At 32.9% G+C, this 17494-nt stretch overlaps 2 protein-coding genes across 3 annotated transcripts; both read left to right on the forward strand.

Moving 5' to 3' along the window:
- Positions 1 to 1004: 1004 nt before the first annotated feature.
- On the forward strand, positions 1005 to 6696 carry LOC146943028 (putative nucleoredoxin 2). Its single transcript, XM_085757116.1, has 3 exons — positions 1005 to 1176; positions 4159 to 4659; positions 5752 to 6696. The coding sequence occupies exons 1-3, from the start codon at positions 1030 to 1032 to the stop codon at positions 6367 to 6369; spliced, it is 1266 nt and encodes a 421-aa protein (XP_085613242.1). The 5' UTR covers positions 1005 to 1029; the 3' UTR covers positions 6370 to 6696.
- A 1474-nt stretch (positions 6697 to 8170) lies between these two features.
- Positions 8171 to 13176, forward strand: LOC146943029 (Pseudouridine synthase family protein). 2 transcript variants are annotated; one of them, XR_015032931.1, is made up of 7 exons: positions 8171 to 8605; positions 9892 to 10035; positions 10347 to 10604; positions 10728 to 10940; positions 11441 to 11519; positions 12604 to 12779; positions 12889 to 13176. XR_015032931.1 is itself a non-coding variant. In XM_085757115.1 (7 exons), exons 1-7 carry the CDS (start codon positions 8240 to 8242, stop codon positions 13031 to 13033), a joined length of 1371 nt encoding a protein of 456 aa, XP_085613241.1. In that variant the 5' UTR covers positions 8171 to 8239; the 3' UTR covers positions 13034 to 13176. The 2 variants fall into 2 exon arrangements, 1 of the variants encoding a protein (XP_085613241.1); XM_085757115.1 differs by having other exon boundaries at positions 10728 to 10930.
- The last annotated feature ends 4318 nt before the right edge of the window (positions 13177 to 17494 follow it).

The raw sequence follows: 17494 nt of genomic DNA on the forward strand, positions 1-17494 counted from the left end.
AGATATGTCCTTTAAGTTTCAAAGGTTATAGATAGGTCCTTTAAGTTTCTAAGGTTTCAGATAGGTCCTTAACGGAGGTTGATAGAAAGGACCTATCTGAAACAAACTCGAAACTTAAAGGACCTATCTGAAACCTTAAAAACTTAAAGGACCTATCTGTAACCTTTGAAACTTGAAGGACCTATCTATTACAAACGTGAAACTTAAAGGACCCAAGGAGGTATTTGACCTTTTATTTTAATATGAAATCTATGAAATTCAAAAAGTTACACATGCAAAATGACGGACATCAATTCCAAATAAGTGGAGAATCTTAACGCTACTGCACACATAAATTAACACGGAAAATACTTGGGTGACATTGTGGTTGATGACATTGGTAATATTGGCCAACCACAATGTCACAAGTGTACAAAGAAACAAAAAAAAATATTGAAAGAGAAAAAAGAAAGACACTTGTGACATTGTAGTTGGTCAATGTCACCAACCATAATGTCAACTTAACACTTTATTAAAGAAAAGATTCCTGCAACATTTTTTGAAAGAAGACATTCTCAAAAACCACAACAACAAAGTAGCTAATTTTTTTTTTTTGCTGCACTTGACTATTTAAACACAAAAACCGGGTCAAATATAATTGTACTATTGGGCTGCACCAGTACTACAAGGCCCATTACAATGTTCTTATTCTCACCCCTATTTTTTACACCAACAACTCTATCATAAATTTTATTTTAACTATTGTCTCAAATATCATATTTTTTTATACAATATAACGTATCAATCAAATATATACACACACTTTATATCAAATATTTTAAAATACAATACAATGATTATACAGGAATATCATATCTTTTTTAAACATGTATAAATCATTATTATCTAAACAATAATTTTCAAAATTAATAATTACAAAATACCATATATTCAAGTTTTTACTGTATAAATCATCCACCCCGACGGGTACCCGTGCGTTAGCACGGGTTTTTTTACTAGTATAGAAAGAGGAAAAAGAAAGAGAGCGTCATGAGGATGGAGATGAAGGGTGGAACTCAAGCTGTGGTGAATAGTAATGGTAACTTGGTGGAAGAAGAAGCTGTCTCAAGCTTTAAATTTTCACACCTTCTTGCTTCCAAGGATCGTGATTTTCTCCTATCACCAACTGGAACTCAGGTTTGTTTATATTTCTATAGCTCTCACCACTTTAATTTTCTGAATATTCATATTCATGGTTTAATAGCTCAAAACAATAGTACAGTATGCCACTACAGTTACTATTATACTTTTTTTTTCTGAGGAATATAATTATTATACTTTTATCATTTCCTATTATATTATAAAAATATATATAAATACTATGATATTAATTGAGTGAAGCGTATACGATTTATTGATCTTTGCCAAGACCAAATTTCCTTGACCCTCCACATAATCAAACGATAATTTCCGAGAAAATATTTTCTATTTTTATTTTATTTTATACTCCTCTCTTTCCTTCAGTTGCAGCTACTTGCTAATGCTTCTGATTTTGTTTTGGTTAGGATCTCTTACAATTTTTTTGAAAATTGTTTTATTTATTTATTTGAAACTTCTTTGGTCGTGTGTTCGATCGTGTTTAGTGTACATGATTCTTCTTGTTATTGGGTCCTCAAATTTCTTCCACGTTCATATATTATTTGAACCTGGAATTTTGTCCTCAGATTTCTTTACATCAATCTTGTGAGTGCAAAATAAATTAAGTTCTAGGGTTTACAAAAATTAAGTATCAGTGAAATCTTATTTCAAGGGTTAAAGCTCAATATTTTTTTGCAATGGATTAAAACTCAATTTGAAAGAGCTAGATCTTGTTTTGATCTATTATTTATTTGTCAGCTTCAAATTAACTTATGTACATAACATATATTTGCATCTCATGCATTTATTTTTTTCCTTCATTTTTTATTTTTCTTAAGAATATTGCGCATGAACACAGCTGAACATATGTCCCTTTTTATATGTAACTCAATGTTGATTTTTTAATACTTGGATGACTAATTTGATAATTTTTAATATTTAAGAGAATACTTAATTTGATTAAACAAAGTTCAATGGTGTTGATGTTTTATTTTTTATTTAAGTAGGATAGTGACTAGAATTTCATAATAATCGCGGTATATGAGATTCAAAGCTTAACTTTGATGCATATTATAATTGTATTATCCCTACCAACTTAATTAGATTGTTCATGGATACAACAATACAACGGTGTTTCACGTTTTAATACTTAACTGAAAAAAGCAATTAAAGAAAGAAAAGAAAACATCGACCTGAAAACTTTAAATTTAGATTAAGACCTTACGAGTTACGACTTATTCTGCAACATTATTTCAATGAGATAGGTATAAATTCACTTCCTCTTTTAGGAATATGAATGAACTATGAGAGAAGGGATTTTAGTTATGCTATGCTATGCTGTCTCTTGGTGCGTTTTTTTGAGAGGGTCTCTTGGTACTTGTTCTCTCTTTTCTGTCGACAAACCATTGGCTTCTATTTCCTTACTTTATACGAAACCATCCTTAGCAAACTAATTTAACCTCTTCTTATTCCACACATGCTAAAAATTTCATTCATTATTAGAGTTTTTCATATATTGTTCGACATTATGTGAATATATGTTCAAAGTTCAAACCAAAACTGCATATTTCAAAAGGGAATAATGAAATGATGATAAATGAGGATGCTATATATACTGAATTGCTTAATTAGATAGATTAGATCATCAATCTATAGATGGCAAGCATTCACGAGCTACACATGCCTAATATGTTGTAGTCACTTTCAGTGTTTAGTTGTCGTGGAGAATCAAACTTCTCAAACGAAGGACAAGTGTCACCTAAATACCAATTTTTCTCTCTAGCCTAACTAGTACTATAGTCCTATCAATCCTATCAACTACGTTTTGCGCTATACACGTGGCCCATTATCCCTCTACAAAGTGGCCCATTTCGGTGGCATGTCCCTCTCAAGATTTTGGATAGGCTGGATTCTTTTCTATTCTTAGTACCCCCCATTTTATATCATTCTGTACTCCTTTGTCGGTGTAGTTTAAGGCTCTTCAATAAGCTCTTCTAGTATAGTATCTATACGTTTTATTCAAGGATTAGCAAACAACTTTATTTCCACAAATCTGCATGCTACGTTTGTATTAGTGGTCCTAACTTTATATTCCCCTTACCCTCTATAAAGCCACAATTATTATTATTATTAATGTTCCATTTTATGAATTGACACTGATGGCTAGCTGTACAAAACATATGATTTACTTGGCTAACTTTTTTCTTTCCAAGTACAATTGTCTAGCAATGTCATTTCATGAGAGGCGTATATATGCGATTTCATGAGAGGCATGCAGTTACACTAATCAACTCCGACGTTGTGTCTGAGATTGGGTGAATCAGCTTGCACAATTACTAAATTAATTTTAGGGTTTAAGGATTATAAATTAAGAAACTATTCATTCAAAATGTCTAATGTTTCAATTTTCGATACAATGAATGTACAAGTTTTACTATCTACAGTTTTAAAGATTGCCCTAAGGGCACTCGTTAGTATTTCCTTTAATTTTAAACTATTGATTTGTATCAAGCAATCACAACTATTGCGGTTCTGACTCCTGATTAGTCTCTTCAATTGCGCAAAGAAGATACACGGCTAAAAAAACAAAACTAGATACATTATGACTACAAGAAATAAATTTTCATACAATTTAACACATTGAATTGACATGACTTATTAACATAGTTGTCTCCTTCTACCAAAAAAATAAAATAAAAATAGTAGTCTCCTTGAACATGCAAGTGTAAAATTGATTTACACTGTTTTTTGAAACTCTTCTAACTACCGTAGATGTATCATAAAAAATTGTCATATAAGCAACAACAAAAAATTGTTCCATAAGGACATTTTTACGTTTTTTGGATTGTAGTACCATCTAATTAGTATCACTTTCAAGTTATTATTTTAAACTTTGCATTGTCAATTGTTAATAAATTAATTCAATATTTCTGTATTTATTTATAATTTCTCCAATCAATTTGCATGAAGAGGGAGTAATTGAATTTTCTTATGGTCATTACATTACATATTAATTAATGTAGATGGTGGTCTTGCATGCAGGTTAAAATTTCAGAACTTGAAGGAAAAGTAGTAGGTCTATTATTCGGTGCCAACTGGTACCCACCATGTCGTGGATTCACTCAATTGCTCATTGGAATCTACGAGCAACTGAAAAGCAATATCCCACAATTTGAGATAGTGTATGTATCCTCTGACGAAGACTTAGATGCCTTTAATGGTTTCTATGAAAACATGCCTTGGCTAGCAATTCCTTTCTCTGATTTGGAAACAAAGAAAGCATTGAACAGAAAGTATGACGTGGAAGGTATTCCATGTTTGGTTATGTTGCAACCTGATGATAGTAAAGGAGAAGCAACACTACGTGATGGTGTTGAACTTATTTATCGATATGGTGTTCAAGCTTATCCGTTTAGTAAAGAGAGGTTGGAGCAATTGCATGAGGCTGAAAGAGAGAAGCTTGAAAATCAAACACTTGCTAATTTACTAGCTAATAATCATAGAGATTATGTTTTGAGTCACACGGGTGGATTACTCACTCAGGTAAAATGTTCCAATTAATAATACCTTCATGATCTCACTCATTATTTGCATGCTACTGTTTTCCTTGATTTGTTTATTACTTTACTAGTATTAATATAACCTTCATGTTGCAATATTTTACACTTTTAAGAAATATGCAATTATTCTTCAAAATAAATAAAAAAAAAAGATGAAGAAGAAGATGCCATTAATCATTAATATAATGGTCAAATCCATCATACAAATTGTTGAAATTTGAGGCCTAACTCATCCTTACAAAACTGGCTTGTAAGATGAGGATTTTATCATCTATCCAATGCGGGACTTGGGTTTTTCCCAATACACCCCTCTCACGCCCAGCCGGGACTTGGGTTTTTCCGAGGCCTAACTCATCCTTACAAAACTGGCTTGTAAGATGAGGATTTTCTTATCTTTATAAACTCTTATCATCTATCCAATGTGGGACTTGGGTTTTTCCCAATACACCCCTCTCACGCCCGTTTTTCCCAATACACCCCTCTCACGCCCAGCACTATTTGGGCTTGGTGCGTGAATAGGTAGGTGACCCTTGAAGAATTCAACAAGCTCTGATACCATGTGGTTTGGCCTAACACAACCCCACAAAACCGGCTTGTGAGGTGGGGATTGCCTCCACTTATAAACACATTGTCAGGCCATGTCCTATCCGATGTGGGACTCTTAACATTAAAATATAATACTCATGTACTTGTATTTTCTCTCTAGTCCTTATAGACATATAAATGTTAGTATATTATATAAATAGTCTGGATTTTTTTTTGAAAGATAAATAGTCTTGGATGTGAATCCTAGATATTTTTTCAAACCAACTCAAACACTTCGTCTTCTAAAACTCTTTTAAACTATACTAGTAAATAAATACAAAAATAAATATCACTTTTACTTATACCATTTTTCAAAACAAAAATTCTATCATGTAAGTAGAAAATAGCAATTCTTTGTAAGTGAAAGAGCTTTACTTGAGAAACACTTTAACTAAAAATATAATTCAAACTGGACCATAATTAGTTAGAAATAAATGTTAGCATTCATATATATTTTGTTTAACAAACGGGCACTGTTGGTCCTGTACAGGTACCTGTTGCTTCTTTAGTTGGTAAAACTATTGGACTATACTTCTCAGCTGGATGGTGTGTCCCATGCACCAAATTCACTCCGAAATTGATTACCGTTTATCAGTTAATCAAGCAAGAGCTAGCTGAAAAACAAGACCCCCATGAGGATTTTGAAATTGTGCTTGTTTCCAACGACCGCGACCAAGAATCTTTCGACTCATATTACAATACCATGCCTTGGTTAGCACTACCTTTTGGTGATCCAGAGATAAAGAACCTTGCAAGACACTTTGATGTACAAGGGATACCTTGTTTGGTAATTATAGGTCCTGATGGTAAAACAATAACAATACATGGAAGAAACTTAATAAATTTGTACCAAGAAAACGCTTACCCTTTCACTGCTTCAAAAGTTGAGCAGCTAGAGAAACAACTTGAAGAAGAGGCTAAGGATCTTCCAAATTTGGTGCATCATGAAGGGCACCATCATGGACTTAATTTAGTGTCTGATGGAAATGGGGGAGGGCCCTTTATTTGTTGTGTCTGTGATGAACAAGGGTCTAATTGGGCCTATCAGTGTCTTCAATGTGGCTATGAAGTGCATCCAAAGTGTGTCACAACTGTGCATGGATCGTGACAAATTAAAGTCCCTAGCTGCATGCTTCTATATATATGAAGCTGATTTTAAGAATCAAGTTCCTCCTATACACACCAATTAATCGTGTGCGTCTTGAATGTGCTACAGTGTTAGATTAGGTGGTTACATACATATCCTAATCTAGACAAGGGATTGAAATTCCCTTCACATTCAATTAGGTGGCTCTCTATATTTGTTGCTGTTGTATGACTAAAAGAAAAAGTGTGTGACACATTAAACGTGAAGGAGACTGAGAAATGACATGTGAGTTCTCCATTATTCTACTCTAATTCTAATGAATGAAAACTTGATGAACCTATTAAAGCATATTCTAAATTTGTTTCATTATTGTGTGTCACACAAACTACAAATGATAGAAGTTTTTTTTTTTTTTTTTTTTTGAGAGGACAGATAATAGAAGTATTTGGACGATTTTTATGTTTTTTTTTAATTAAAGAATCGTTTTTTATGTTTTTATGGAAGATTCTTTAGGTTAACTGAATAAAAACACATGTAATTAATCTTATTTAAAATTCTAAGGAAAATAATAAGAATGTTTTTTCCCCTCAAAAAGTTCTTTTTTTGTTTTGTTTAAAGTCAATTAAAAAGTTGTGATTGGTGTTACCTAAAAAAAGTTGTAACTAGTGTAATTTCCGAGATGTTTAAAGTTTTTCTGGGGCTTAACAACATTGTTATACATCGCGAGAATAGTCTCGCGAATGCAAAACCACTTTGTTCCAAAAAAACAAAAAAAAAAAAAGCTCCCACTTGGCAATCAGGCGGTTACAAAAATAAAGGTTTTTTGTTGTCACAGTGACGTGAAGTTTCACAAATGTGTCATTCGCTGTAAAAAGCATTTTCCGAAGCCTAATCGGGCAAATGTGAAAATAAAGAGTGGTCCGATATCACCGGTGTAGTTTGCGTACTTTTGGTTAAGGGTAGTCACACTAATTTTTTTGAGTGGTGGCGGGTTAAGGCAAGGAGATCTTTTGTCTCCTATCTTGTTTTTATTAGCCGTTGAAAGATTTAATTCTTTGATATGTGCATCCTCAAATTTGAGGTGTATAAGGATTTTTAAATTAGCAGTGTTTTGAATTTTCCTTTTACATACATTGCTACCATGTGAAAAGAGTTGGAACAATGTAAGAGGGAATTTTTTAAACCAAATATATTATTATTTAATGAATTTAAAATAAAAATTTGTTTTTACTTTATAATGTTACCTGAAGGAGTATTTTATTTAAAGTTTTGATTATACAAATGTTTCTTTTTGCTTATGTTATGTATCGGTGAAAAGAAACAAACATCTCGCAACTTCAAATAATAAAAAGAAGAGAGACAAATATCGACGGATAAATCTTACTTTAATATTTTTTTTGGTGGTAGCCGGGATTCGAACCCCAGACCTTGCATATATTATGCATTGTCCTTGCAAATATCGACGGATAAATCTTACTTTAATATAAATACAAATGAAAAATATTTAGACACATTTATATAAATCTAAAAAAAAAAATAAGAAAGAATTTAATCAAATCATTTAAATTCAATTACTTATGTGTGTGTCTAGCCATATTTTATTTACATTGCCATTCTAATAATATACTCCATCCGTCTTATAATAGATGACCCATTCGAAAATGTGTTATATTGATCTACTAATATAAGATGTCGTTAGATTCATCTCGTATTTTCAAAATATTCAAATTTTTTAATTTTTTTTTAATAGATAAGAAAAGTTATTTAAAATTAAAATTGTGCATTGGTGTGAGATAAAGTCAACTCACTTGATATGGAATGGAAGGAATTGAATGACACAAGTTTTCATTTCAAAGCCGCGGAAGTTCTATCCAGTGAGTATTATCGTGAAATGTTATCGCTTAACACCTCATGTGGATTTTGCGGTGTTTCCATAGCAACAAAAGCATTCCAATTTCACTTTCGAACTTCATCTTCACCATTTTACTTCTCTCCCATTAACAACTATAAATTCCGTTCCTCCATTGCGAAATCCGTTTCTACTTTCTTCGATGATTCAAACTCCAAAGGAGAACCAAAATCGAATTACGCCGGCGTGCGGTTGGAAGAAATCGTCGACTACGACGGTGGAATCAAATCTGGAAAATTGAGACTCGATAGTTGGATTTCTTCTCGCATCAATGGCATCAGTAGAGCTCGTGTCCAGTCAAGTATTAAAGCTGGACTCGTTCATGTCAATGGCCGTGTTGTTGATAAGGTAGTCTTAAACTCTATTTTCCATTTCAACTGTTCCGAATTTGTGCCTACAAGTTCTCTAATTACTACGAATTTTCTATTTGGTAAAGTGTAAACTAAAGCTGCAGTAGTAGTAGTAGTAGTAAGTAATTCTTAGCGACCTCCTTTCTCTTCTAAATGCGGGTAACCCAGCCTCATAAACATGGATTTTGGTTGGTTAGGAAGATCTAGAGGGCATATCATCTGGAGAAGAAGGGTTAAGTTGGCATGCCAACCTAGGCAGGCTGGTTTTAATGTGTATGTGGCCTTCTATTAGTTAACTCATCACTTAACAGAGATCCATTAATATCAATGGCCAAAAGTGAGCATTTATTTATTTATTTATTTATTTGAGAGATGAATATGAGATATTTTAGAGTGAAGACCCAATTTGGTCCTTCACAATTTTATACCGAGGACAAATTAGTCCCTGACTCATTATAAACAGAGGGATTGGAATTAACCTTTAGTGCACACTGCACAACTGTAAATCCAGATCATTCAATCTTGGAATATATCCCTTGTTTATTTGTGGTCAGTTCATGAAAGAGAAAATATTTCGAATATTTAGATGAGAAAGGGCAACAGGCAACCTGGTGCTGTATAGCTCTTGTTTGAGTCTAGGGCAAACCATTGTGGGTCTATTGTACAGTCATATATTGCATTTGCAAGAGGTTAATTCCATGACTTGAATCTATGACTTCTTAGTTACACAATGACGATTCCTATCACTTTGCCAACTGCAAGACTTCCATTCTTGAATATTTAAATGATGCACCCAAATTGGAAGTCTTTCCTTGCAGAAATAATCTCCTAGTTGAGACTACATCTGTAATGCTGGCCATCTTGTTGCAGTTAGTGACTTTGAGAACTACCATTACTTAGGACATTTAAGGCATTAAGACATTGATCATTATCAAATATTTTGAGTATAATAGTGGCTCTTAGTGTTTGTAGATCAAGTGTTGTGCTGAAGGATTCATGTTTTTCTAATTCCACAATACTTGTTCGAAAAGTAAAAAATGATATATGATTCCAAGATGATTCTAAAGCATGCCCTAGACCTAGAATATATTTATGTATCCCAGTTTTTTGTTTGGTTATTTCATCAATTGGAGCATCAATCAGAACATTATGATTCACTGAAATGTGAAACCTCTTGTTTGCAAATCATAAATATTTTCATTCTAGATTACTTAGGTTCTTTAAGGTGTCTATAGTTGTTCCTTTCTTAATTTGTAGTTGAGCATTGTGGTGATACTTGAGCAGGTTTCTTTCAATGTCAGAGCTGGGGATGAGATCAAATGTACGATTGCGGAGTTGCAGCAGTTGAGAGCTGTGCCGGAAAACATACCTCTGGATATAGTTTATGAAGATGACCATTTGCTAGTCATAAATAAACCTGCTCACATGGTAATTCCGAACCACTTGCTCTAAGATGTTATTTTTAAATCTTGCATGATCCACCTGCATAATTGTACAGTAGATAGTGCGACACTTTTTTTGGTTTATAAATTGATTTCTCTTGATTTTTAAACTATCATAAGTTCAATACTTGATGATTAAATTCAGGCTGTTTAAACTAACCAACCACTTTATTCTGTAGTGCTAGGAGCTATTTTTTTTAAAATTGAGTTCTAACCATGTCAGAAATTTTCAGAAGGAAAAGGGAAACTAACTCAATATTGATATTGACAAATGTCATTATATGCTCTTCAACCTAGGTTGTGCATCCAGCACCTGGCAATACATCTGGGACACTTGTAAATGGCATTCTGCACCATTGCAACCTGCCAAATGTTGAATTTTCTAAAGAGGAAGCTCTTTCAGATACAGAAGAATCTGATGATGAACTTAATGGTTTCTCATCCCAGTCAAGTTCTTCTGAAGGGTTAGATTCTAGATTGTCTGTGGCATCAATTCGCCCAGGGATTGTACACAGATTAGACAAAGGCACGAGTGGGTTACTAGTTGTCGCTAAGGTGCTTTTACATTTTCTCATTACTTGTCACAAGTGTCAAATTTCAATGAAGAATGAAATTCTTCTGACACTTCAGAATATTAACATTCATCTAACACCCAGTATTTGTATGCCTTGATATCAGGATGAACATTCTCATATGAAATTGTCTGAACAATTCAAGCTACGCACTATCAAGAGGGTCTACGTTAGTCTCACTGCCGGGGTACCTACTCCAGTTTCTGGACGTGTTGAGGTTCCTGTTGGCCGTGATCCTAATAACCGGCTTCGTATGATCGCTGTAGCTGGACTAGTTAATTCTGTGAAAGCCCGTCATGCGGCTAGTAGGTGATTTATGGTACTTTTACACTTCATTTATTATTAGTTATTTACTAATATTGAATTATATTAGGTGCTTTTGGTCATATTTGACTATTGAAAAATTGACAATGCATCAACTAAAAATATAAACATAAATGTGTATTTTCCAACATTTGTGTACACATTTATATGAGTTGAAAATCCCTTCTGTGTGGTCCATTTAACTTTTAACCTGTAGGTCATTAGCTTATAAAAACTTCTTAGTTAAAATAAGTCCATGCTCCATAGTTTGCACTCACTTAAAATTTCTTATCAGCTTGCAGATGATCATATAAAATTAATAAGAACTGAAAAATTAGAAATGCAAAAACTAATTTAAATTTAGAGAAGATGTTTTAAAAATTCATAGCCATTGCTAAATATATGTAATATTACATATTACATTTGGGATGTTTTTTGAGAAGTTTATTCAAAATGGTTTTATATCAACTGCTTAATGGCTTTCTATTCATCTAAAAGTTGATTACTAACTGTCAGGTACAAAGTAATTGAGATACTTGCTGGGGGTAGCTGTGCATTGGTTGAGTGGAAGTTGGAAACTGGGCGCACTCATCAGGTACATATCTTTAGAAACTTTAGAGAAATCCTAATTGGCATAATCTTGTTGTAAGTGAGAGAACTAAAGGGTGCACTGCTGTTTACCATCGGAGTAAAACGTGGCCAAATTTCCATGGCCGGACATTGCATAGATGTACTAACGGAGCATATTTAAGAGCCAACACTTTGCAGCATGCTTTTTACAGATAATGTATTCTTAGGTGGAGAGTCGAGAGGAAATAAATGGAAGGTTAGAGACGTGGAGACAAGCTTTATAAGACAACTTTTGTTTGAATGGACCTAAGATATAATATATGAAAACTTTGGCCAAAGAAGAAAAAACCCTAGCTTAAAGGTAAAAGTTGGAAACCATACAATACCACAAGTTACATAGTTTAAACATCTTAGGTCAAATGTTAAAAAAGATGGAGAAACAGAGGGAGATGTAAACATTTGATTCAAGGAAGGTGGTTGAAATGGAGGAGGGCCTCAAGTGTTTCATGTAATAAAAAGGTACAACTCAAGCCAGGGAACATTTTATCGATCAACTATAATATATTGTATGAGAATGAGTGTTTGATGGTGAAAACAAACATGAGAATGAACTCACTATAGTAGAGATGAAAATGATGCGCTGAATGAGTGAAAATACTACACGGGATATGATTAGGAATGTTAGCATTCAAGCAATAGTTGGGTCTATTGTGTAAAAATTGGCTGAATCTCAACCTAGATCGTTTGGTCATGTGTGGAGGAGACCTAAAAGTTCTTTAGTAAGAAAGGTAGATTAGATCAAGGACCACTCAATCACTAAAGGCAAAAGAAGGCAAAAAATAAAATAAAAATGATCGTCAAAAATATTAAAATAGATTTAGAGGACAATGCTTTGGTTATAGTCATGATTTTTTATATAATATTATAGCGTCGTCTGATCATGTTGTCAATCCCACCTAGTGGAATAAGACTTGGTCTTAGTAGTTTTAAGAATTTATATACAAATATTTAAAATCTACAAATATATATATTTTTTAAAAATATTCCACTGTAATATAGTAAAGCCTAAACTTATAATATCTTCTAAAAAATGCACACTTGTTTTGTAGATTCGTGCGCATGCCAAGTATTTGGGTGTACCTCTGCTAGGTGATGAGGTATATGGAGGGACGAAAAGCATGGTCTTGTCATTGCTACGGCCACGAACAACTCCGAGTTTGCATAGCGAAATGTTTAAAACAGTTTCTGAGCTAGATAGGCCTTGCCTTCATGCTTTGACTCTCGGGTAACATGATAAAAGCTTTTATAACTTCGTAGCTAAACTTTGGTTCTCAGTTTATATGCATAATTCATGACAATTGATAGCACTATTGGTTTGGTTCATTGTCGTGTAGGTTTCAGCATCCTCATACAGGGGAGCAGGTGCACTTTTCATGTGAGCCCCCTGTAGATTTTAATGACATTTTGAGCCAGCTTCGTAGAATTGGTAGTGAAAGTATTTCTCACTCAAAGGCCAAATTTTTAAAAGGGGTATTGTAATTTGTAAGCCGGTTTGGCCTTCTTACCATTCTTTAACATTTCTTTCATTCCCATTATTGATTAAAATATTACATTTTTAAAAAATTGGGAAATCATAATTTTTTTTATCAATTAAAGTGACATTAGTGACTGTACTAAAAAAAGTGACATTAGTGACTATTCTATGAGAAATGATATTTGAACATCCATTTAGTGACAACTTTTGCAACAACTTTCTCTCTCATACTCACATTATCTTTTACTTTATCACTCTATTGCTATGGTTTCCGTGCCAATACCACTTTTTTATTTATAAAATATGGTTGTCAAATAAGTTGTCACCAAATTGGTTGTTCAAATAACACCTCCTATTTTATGGTGCCCTTTGAGGAGATTTGAATATTTGTTGCTTGAGGTTGTAAAGGCTTTACCACATTGAGTTTACACCTTATGAACATAGTACTTGTCCAGTAATACAATGTCAAACATAAAAGATGATATATAGTGTAGACAGAACAATGGTTTCTTATTAAAATTGAGACCATCCAGTAATTTTCGGAAATTAAATTTACAGGCTCCTTGTTCTTTTAGTCCCACGTACCTTTTCAATACCATCAAATTTAGATTAAAATATTCACTAAATATAATTTAGATATATTAAAACTAAATTAAGAAGTGTATATAGTTTTTGTTAAAAAAAGAAAAGTGTTTACACAATATAGTTGAATTAGCACGAGTTTAGCCATAATGGTTACTTAAATTAAACGACACTTTTAAAAATGAAGAATGGATGCATGACCTTATGGCACTGGGAAAACAAATATCTGTAGCGGATTATTTATAAATAAATTGTTCATATTAGTATTTTGACTTCAACCAACGTGTTTGGAAAAATAGACAGACACGTTTTCAAAGACTCGTCTCGTTTCATTAGCAGTAATGTCAGCAATATAATGGAGAATGTAATCGAAATGATTGGGACAGTCATGACTATGGCCACCTTTGCAAGGTTTTGACCTAACTAGCTAAAATTGATTTACACGAAAAATAATGGCTCCAAACTCATAAATGTCAACTTTATTAGATTTGATACTACAAGCCACACTTTGGGCATCAACTTCAAACATAACCGACCTGTTGAAAATATGTGAATAACCCTGTGACATCACCAACCCAAACCTTGAATCTCCAAGGCTTTTAGCACATCGTTGCAGCCAGCCATAAACTGTTATTTATCGCCTCATTAACAAAAACCCCAACTTGTTCGACCATCATTGATTGGAAAAGAGATATCTCTGTTAATTGTAACAATGTCCGATGGTGGCTTCTTCCAAGAAGATTCAGCAGTAACTTGCGCCAGGTGAGGATTGCAACTGCTTCAAGTTTGTGCTAACTTCCAATCATCCCAAACTAAATGTGATCTGGTTGCTACTTGTTGAGGTGTTTCGGTAATGTTGTCCCAAAGCTTGTTGTTTCTTTGTTTTCAAATACTCAACATAATAAGCATAACAAAACTGGTAAGAAGATTTTTTTGGCAGATCTCCGCGAAGTGCAAAAACAATTGTTGCATGCTTGATGTAGATTGCATAATTGGTTCAATATTCTCCCATAGCTGAACATGTTTCCAACACTCAATACTTAAGGGAAAAAGCAAAAAACGTGTCTCAAGGTTTCATCATGGTTCTCACAAAGCAAACAATGAGGGACACATTCTAGTTAGAACCACATCAGAGCACACTTGCCATGCATGGTTTTTCACTTTTGGGGTAACATCCAAACGCCAAAACTGCAACCATCTAACCTCATTGCTCAATAAATCATCATTATCCATGCTTCTCAGGAGCATATAAATTGACTTAACAGTATGCTTCCAAACACATCTCCGGTAACGAGAGGATTTCAAGTATTAATACTAATAATTTATCTTAGAATTTATCTTAGTATTTTGGGTGTATTAACATGTAAATGGACATTCCTTCAACAAAAAAATAATATAAATGGACACATTAAATCCACTAATAACATTTTTTGAACATATGTGATAAAAGAAAGAGGTGTTTATAACACATGTTGGATCTCTTCACTGTCAAAGTATTGAATGTCGTTCGAGAGGGATACAGGAAGTAGGAATAATTATTAATGTGATTGCAAGTCCTAACTTCAATTTTTGCATTGAATGATGATTCTGACTAGTCATATTGTAGGTAACCAATACTCCCTCCGGTCACTATTATAAGCAAATTTTTACTTTTTAGATTCATTCAATAAATGATGTATGTGGTCTACATTATAGACCACATACATCATTTATTGAATGAACCTAAAAAATCAAAATTTGCTTATAATAGTGACCGGAGGGAGTATTAAGTTAACTAGTTAATTAAGTACTCTCTCCGTCCCAAATTATAAGAAAAAAAATTCATTTTCCTTGTCCCATATTATAAGCAAAAAAGTTTAACTTTTATCACATTTAATTATGTTTTTTCAAAAAATCATCTTTTCCAAGGAGAAATTAAATGCAATTTGCATTCATTATGCTCTCTCTTTCATTTTCTCTATAACTAATAACCAATACAAATTGTTTTTACATCGTTCTATGAAACTTATTCCAAGGATAACACAAAATACTATACTACAAACTACAATATTTTAGTTTTCTTAATAAGTGTGATTTTTTTTTTTTTTCTTATAATTTGGGACGGATGGAGTACTTAGTTAGGGTCAATAAAGCATGTTTCCTATAAACAAAATTGGGTTTATATGGAGAGTTAGGCCATTACCTTTTCAATAAGTGCATTAACTTTTGGTATCATCTCACATTTTTATACCCAGATACAAGAGTGATGGAAGTTGGGAAATTTTAGTTTATGAACTGCTAAAGAGAAAATCATTACTTTAGATGCATCCATCCTCATAGAAAACAAATATTTTTAAAAGTGGCTTTTATGCTTTTGATTTTGTAATTCATAATGTATAAAGTTCTTGCTGATTATTCATTATTCAACAGATGATTAGTATGTTTGATTTTTCTGTTTGATTGTAGGAAGAGGTTGCTAAATCTTTTGGCATACCAGCTCAATTCCAACTCTTTTTGGGTATTGGGAAAGCGTGGAAACGATACATGTCATCCATATCGGCTAACACATATTGAGGAAGCAGGACCTGTAAGTTCATGAAAATGCCAGAAGCTTTTCAATTATATTTTATGACTTTTTCATCATGATAGAATATGAATGCATTTTTTTCAATTAAGATCTTACAACTTTCAACAATTTATGTCTACCACGTACTTTCTGCTAAGATAATCTTCTACCATAAACACCAATTTTAAAAGACCGTGAATGTAAACAATGATTTTAGTAACAGCTGATAAAGAAGAAGAATGCAAATGAAAAACCTCTTCTAAAAGCAAGTTATAAGTTCAATTGCTCGCACACGCTCTACTTTTTGGATTCTAAAATCTGAAAATGGGGGGTTTTGTATGTTTTTACCCATTTGGAGGATATTCGAAATATTTAGGAAAGGAAGAAATGCAAGTAGGAGCCACGTACTCACCCAAGCATTTCATCAAATCAAACAGTGGAGTGCAAATAAGAAATGTTAATCCATTTATAACTATCTTATACTTCCACATTCTTTTATCAAATAGCCGACATGCATTTATAAAAAAATACGCAAATAAGAGTAAAATTAAAATTTTAGAAGTTCTCAGCTAATATATTCTAGTATTCTACTACTACTGCTACACACATATAACACCAACAAACAAGACTGAAACAAAAACTTTAAAGGAAATATGGATATGGATGAAATGTGTTTTAATTCTCATAGCTTGTTTGTTTAACAAAACGGATAAAACTTATTTTATTTTAATAAAAAAAAATAGCACCAACAGGAAAGACTAGGAGAAATAATTGGGAAAAATGGTGTGAAAATATTGATTTTCATTTTTTAAGATGTACAGGACAGAGAAAAAAGCGGGACGAAATGGCCTTACCTAATTGAGGTAATACATACAACCATTTTGGTGTGTCTCGACAATTCAATTAAAAGATTAAGAAGCATTAACAAATATTTTCAATTAGGACCTTCATGGTTTACTTCACAAATTAGTAACTTACATAATATATCTAGTACCTATACTCATACTCAGTTTTTTACAAATTAGTTAAACCAAGTCCTGTGATCCATGATTTTAAATAATGTTTTTCAATATCAGGTTCAAAGTTCAAAGATTGGATTGTTCATTCAACTTTATTTCGATCCACCTATACGAAGAAAGTTATCTGCATTCCACAAATTCAGACTAGGCACCATTAAATGCTAAACTAGCTTCCAAAAATGCCACAAGATGCTTGGTTCAACCAGTTTTCTGTTCTAGTTCAAAACCACTTCAAAATGAAGTCAAAAATAAGTCGTTGGCTCAACTTTTTTAAGGAATGAACGGGGGATGCTTCTAATATGGACATTTTACAAAAGGAC

This window comes from Medicago sativa, chromosome 3 (genome assembly GCF_051527215.1).
Source record: "Medicago sativa cultivar Bolivia chromosome 3, Bolivia_mono, whole genome shotgun sequence".
NCBI classification, from domain to species: domain Eukaryota; kingdom Viridiplantae; phylum Streptophyta; class Magnoliopsida; order Fabales; family Fabaceae; genus Medicago; species Medicago sativa.

Bases quoted from the DNA above. Each gene is read 5' to 3' on its own strand.
- LOC146943028 (XM_085757116.1), top strand. From the start codon at position 1,030: ATGAGGATGGAGATGAAGGGTGGAACTCAAGCTGTGGTGAATAGTAAT. The intron at 1,177-4,158 runs GTTTGTTTATAT...TCTTGCATGCAG, and splicing joins TATCACCAACTGGAACTCAG to GTTAAAATTTCAGAACTTGA. The intron at 4,660-5,751 runs GTAAAATGTTCC...GGTCCTGTACAG, and splicing joins CGGGTGGATTACTCACTCAG to GTACCTGTTGCTTCTTTAGT.
- LOC146943029 (XM_085757115.1), top strand. From the start codon at position 8,240: ATGTTATCGCTTAACACCTCATGTGGATTTTGCGGTGTTTCCATAGCA. The intron at 10,931-11,440 runs GTGATTTATGGT...ACTAACTGTCAG, and splicing joins GCCCGTCATGCGGCTAGTAG to GTACAAAGTAATTGAGATAC. The intron at 11,520-12,603 runs GTACATATCTTT...CTTGTTTTGTAG, and splicing joins AAACTGGGCGCACTCATCAG to ATTCGTGCGCATGCCAAGTA.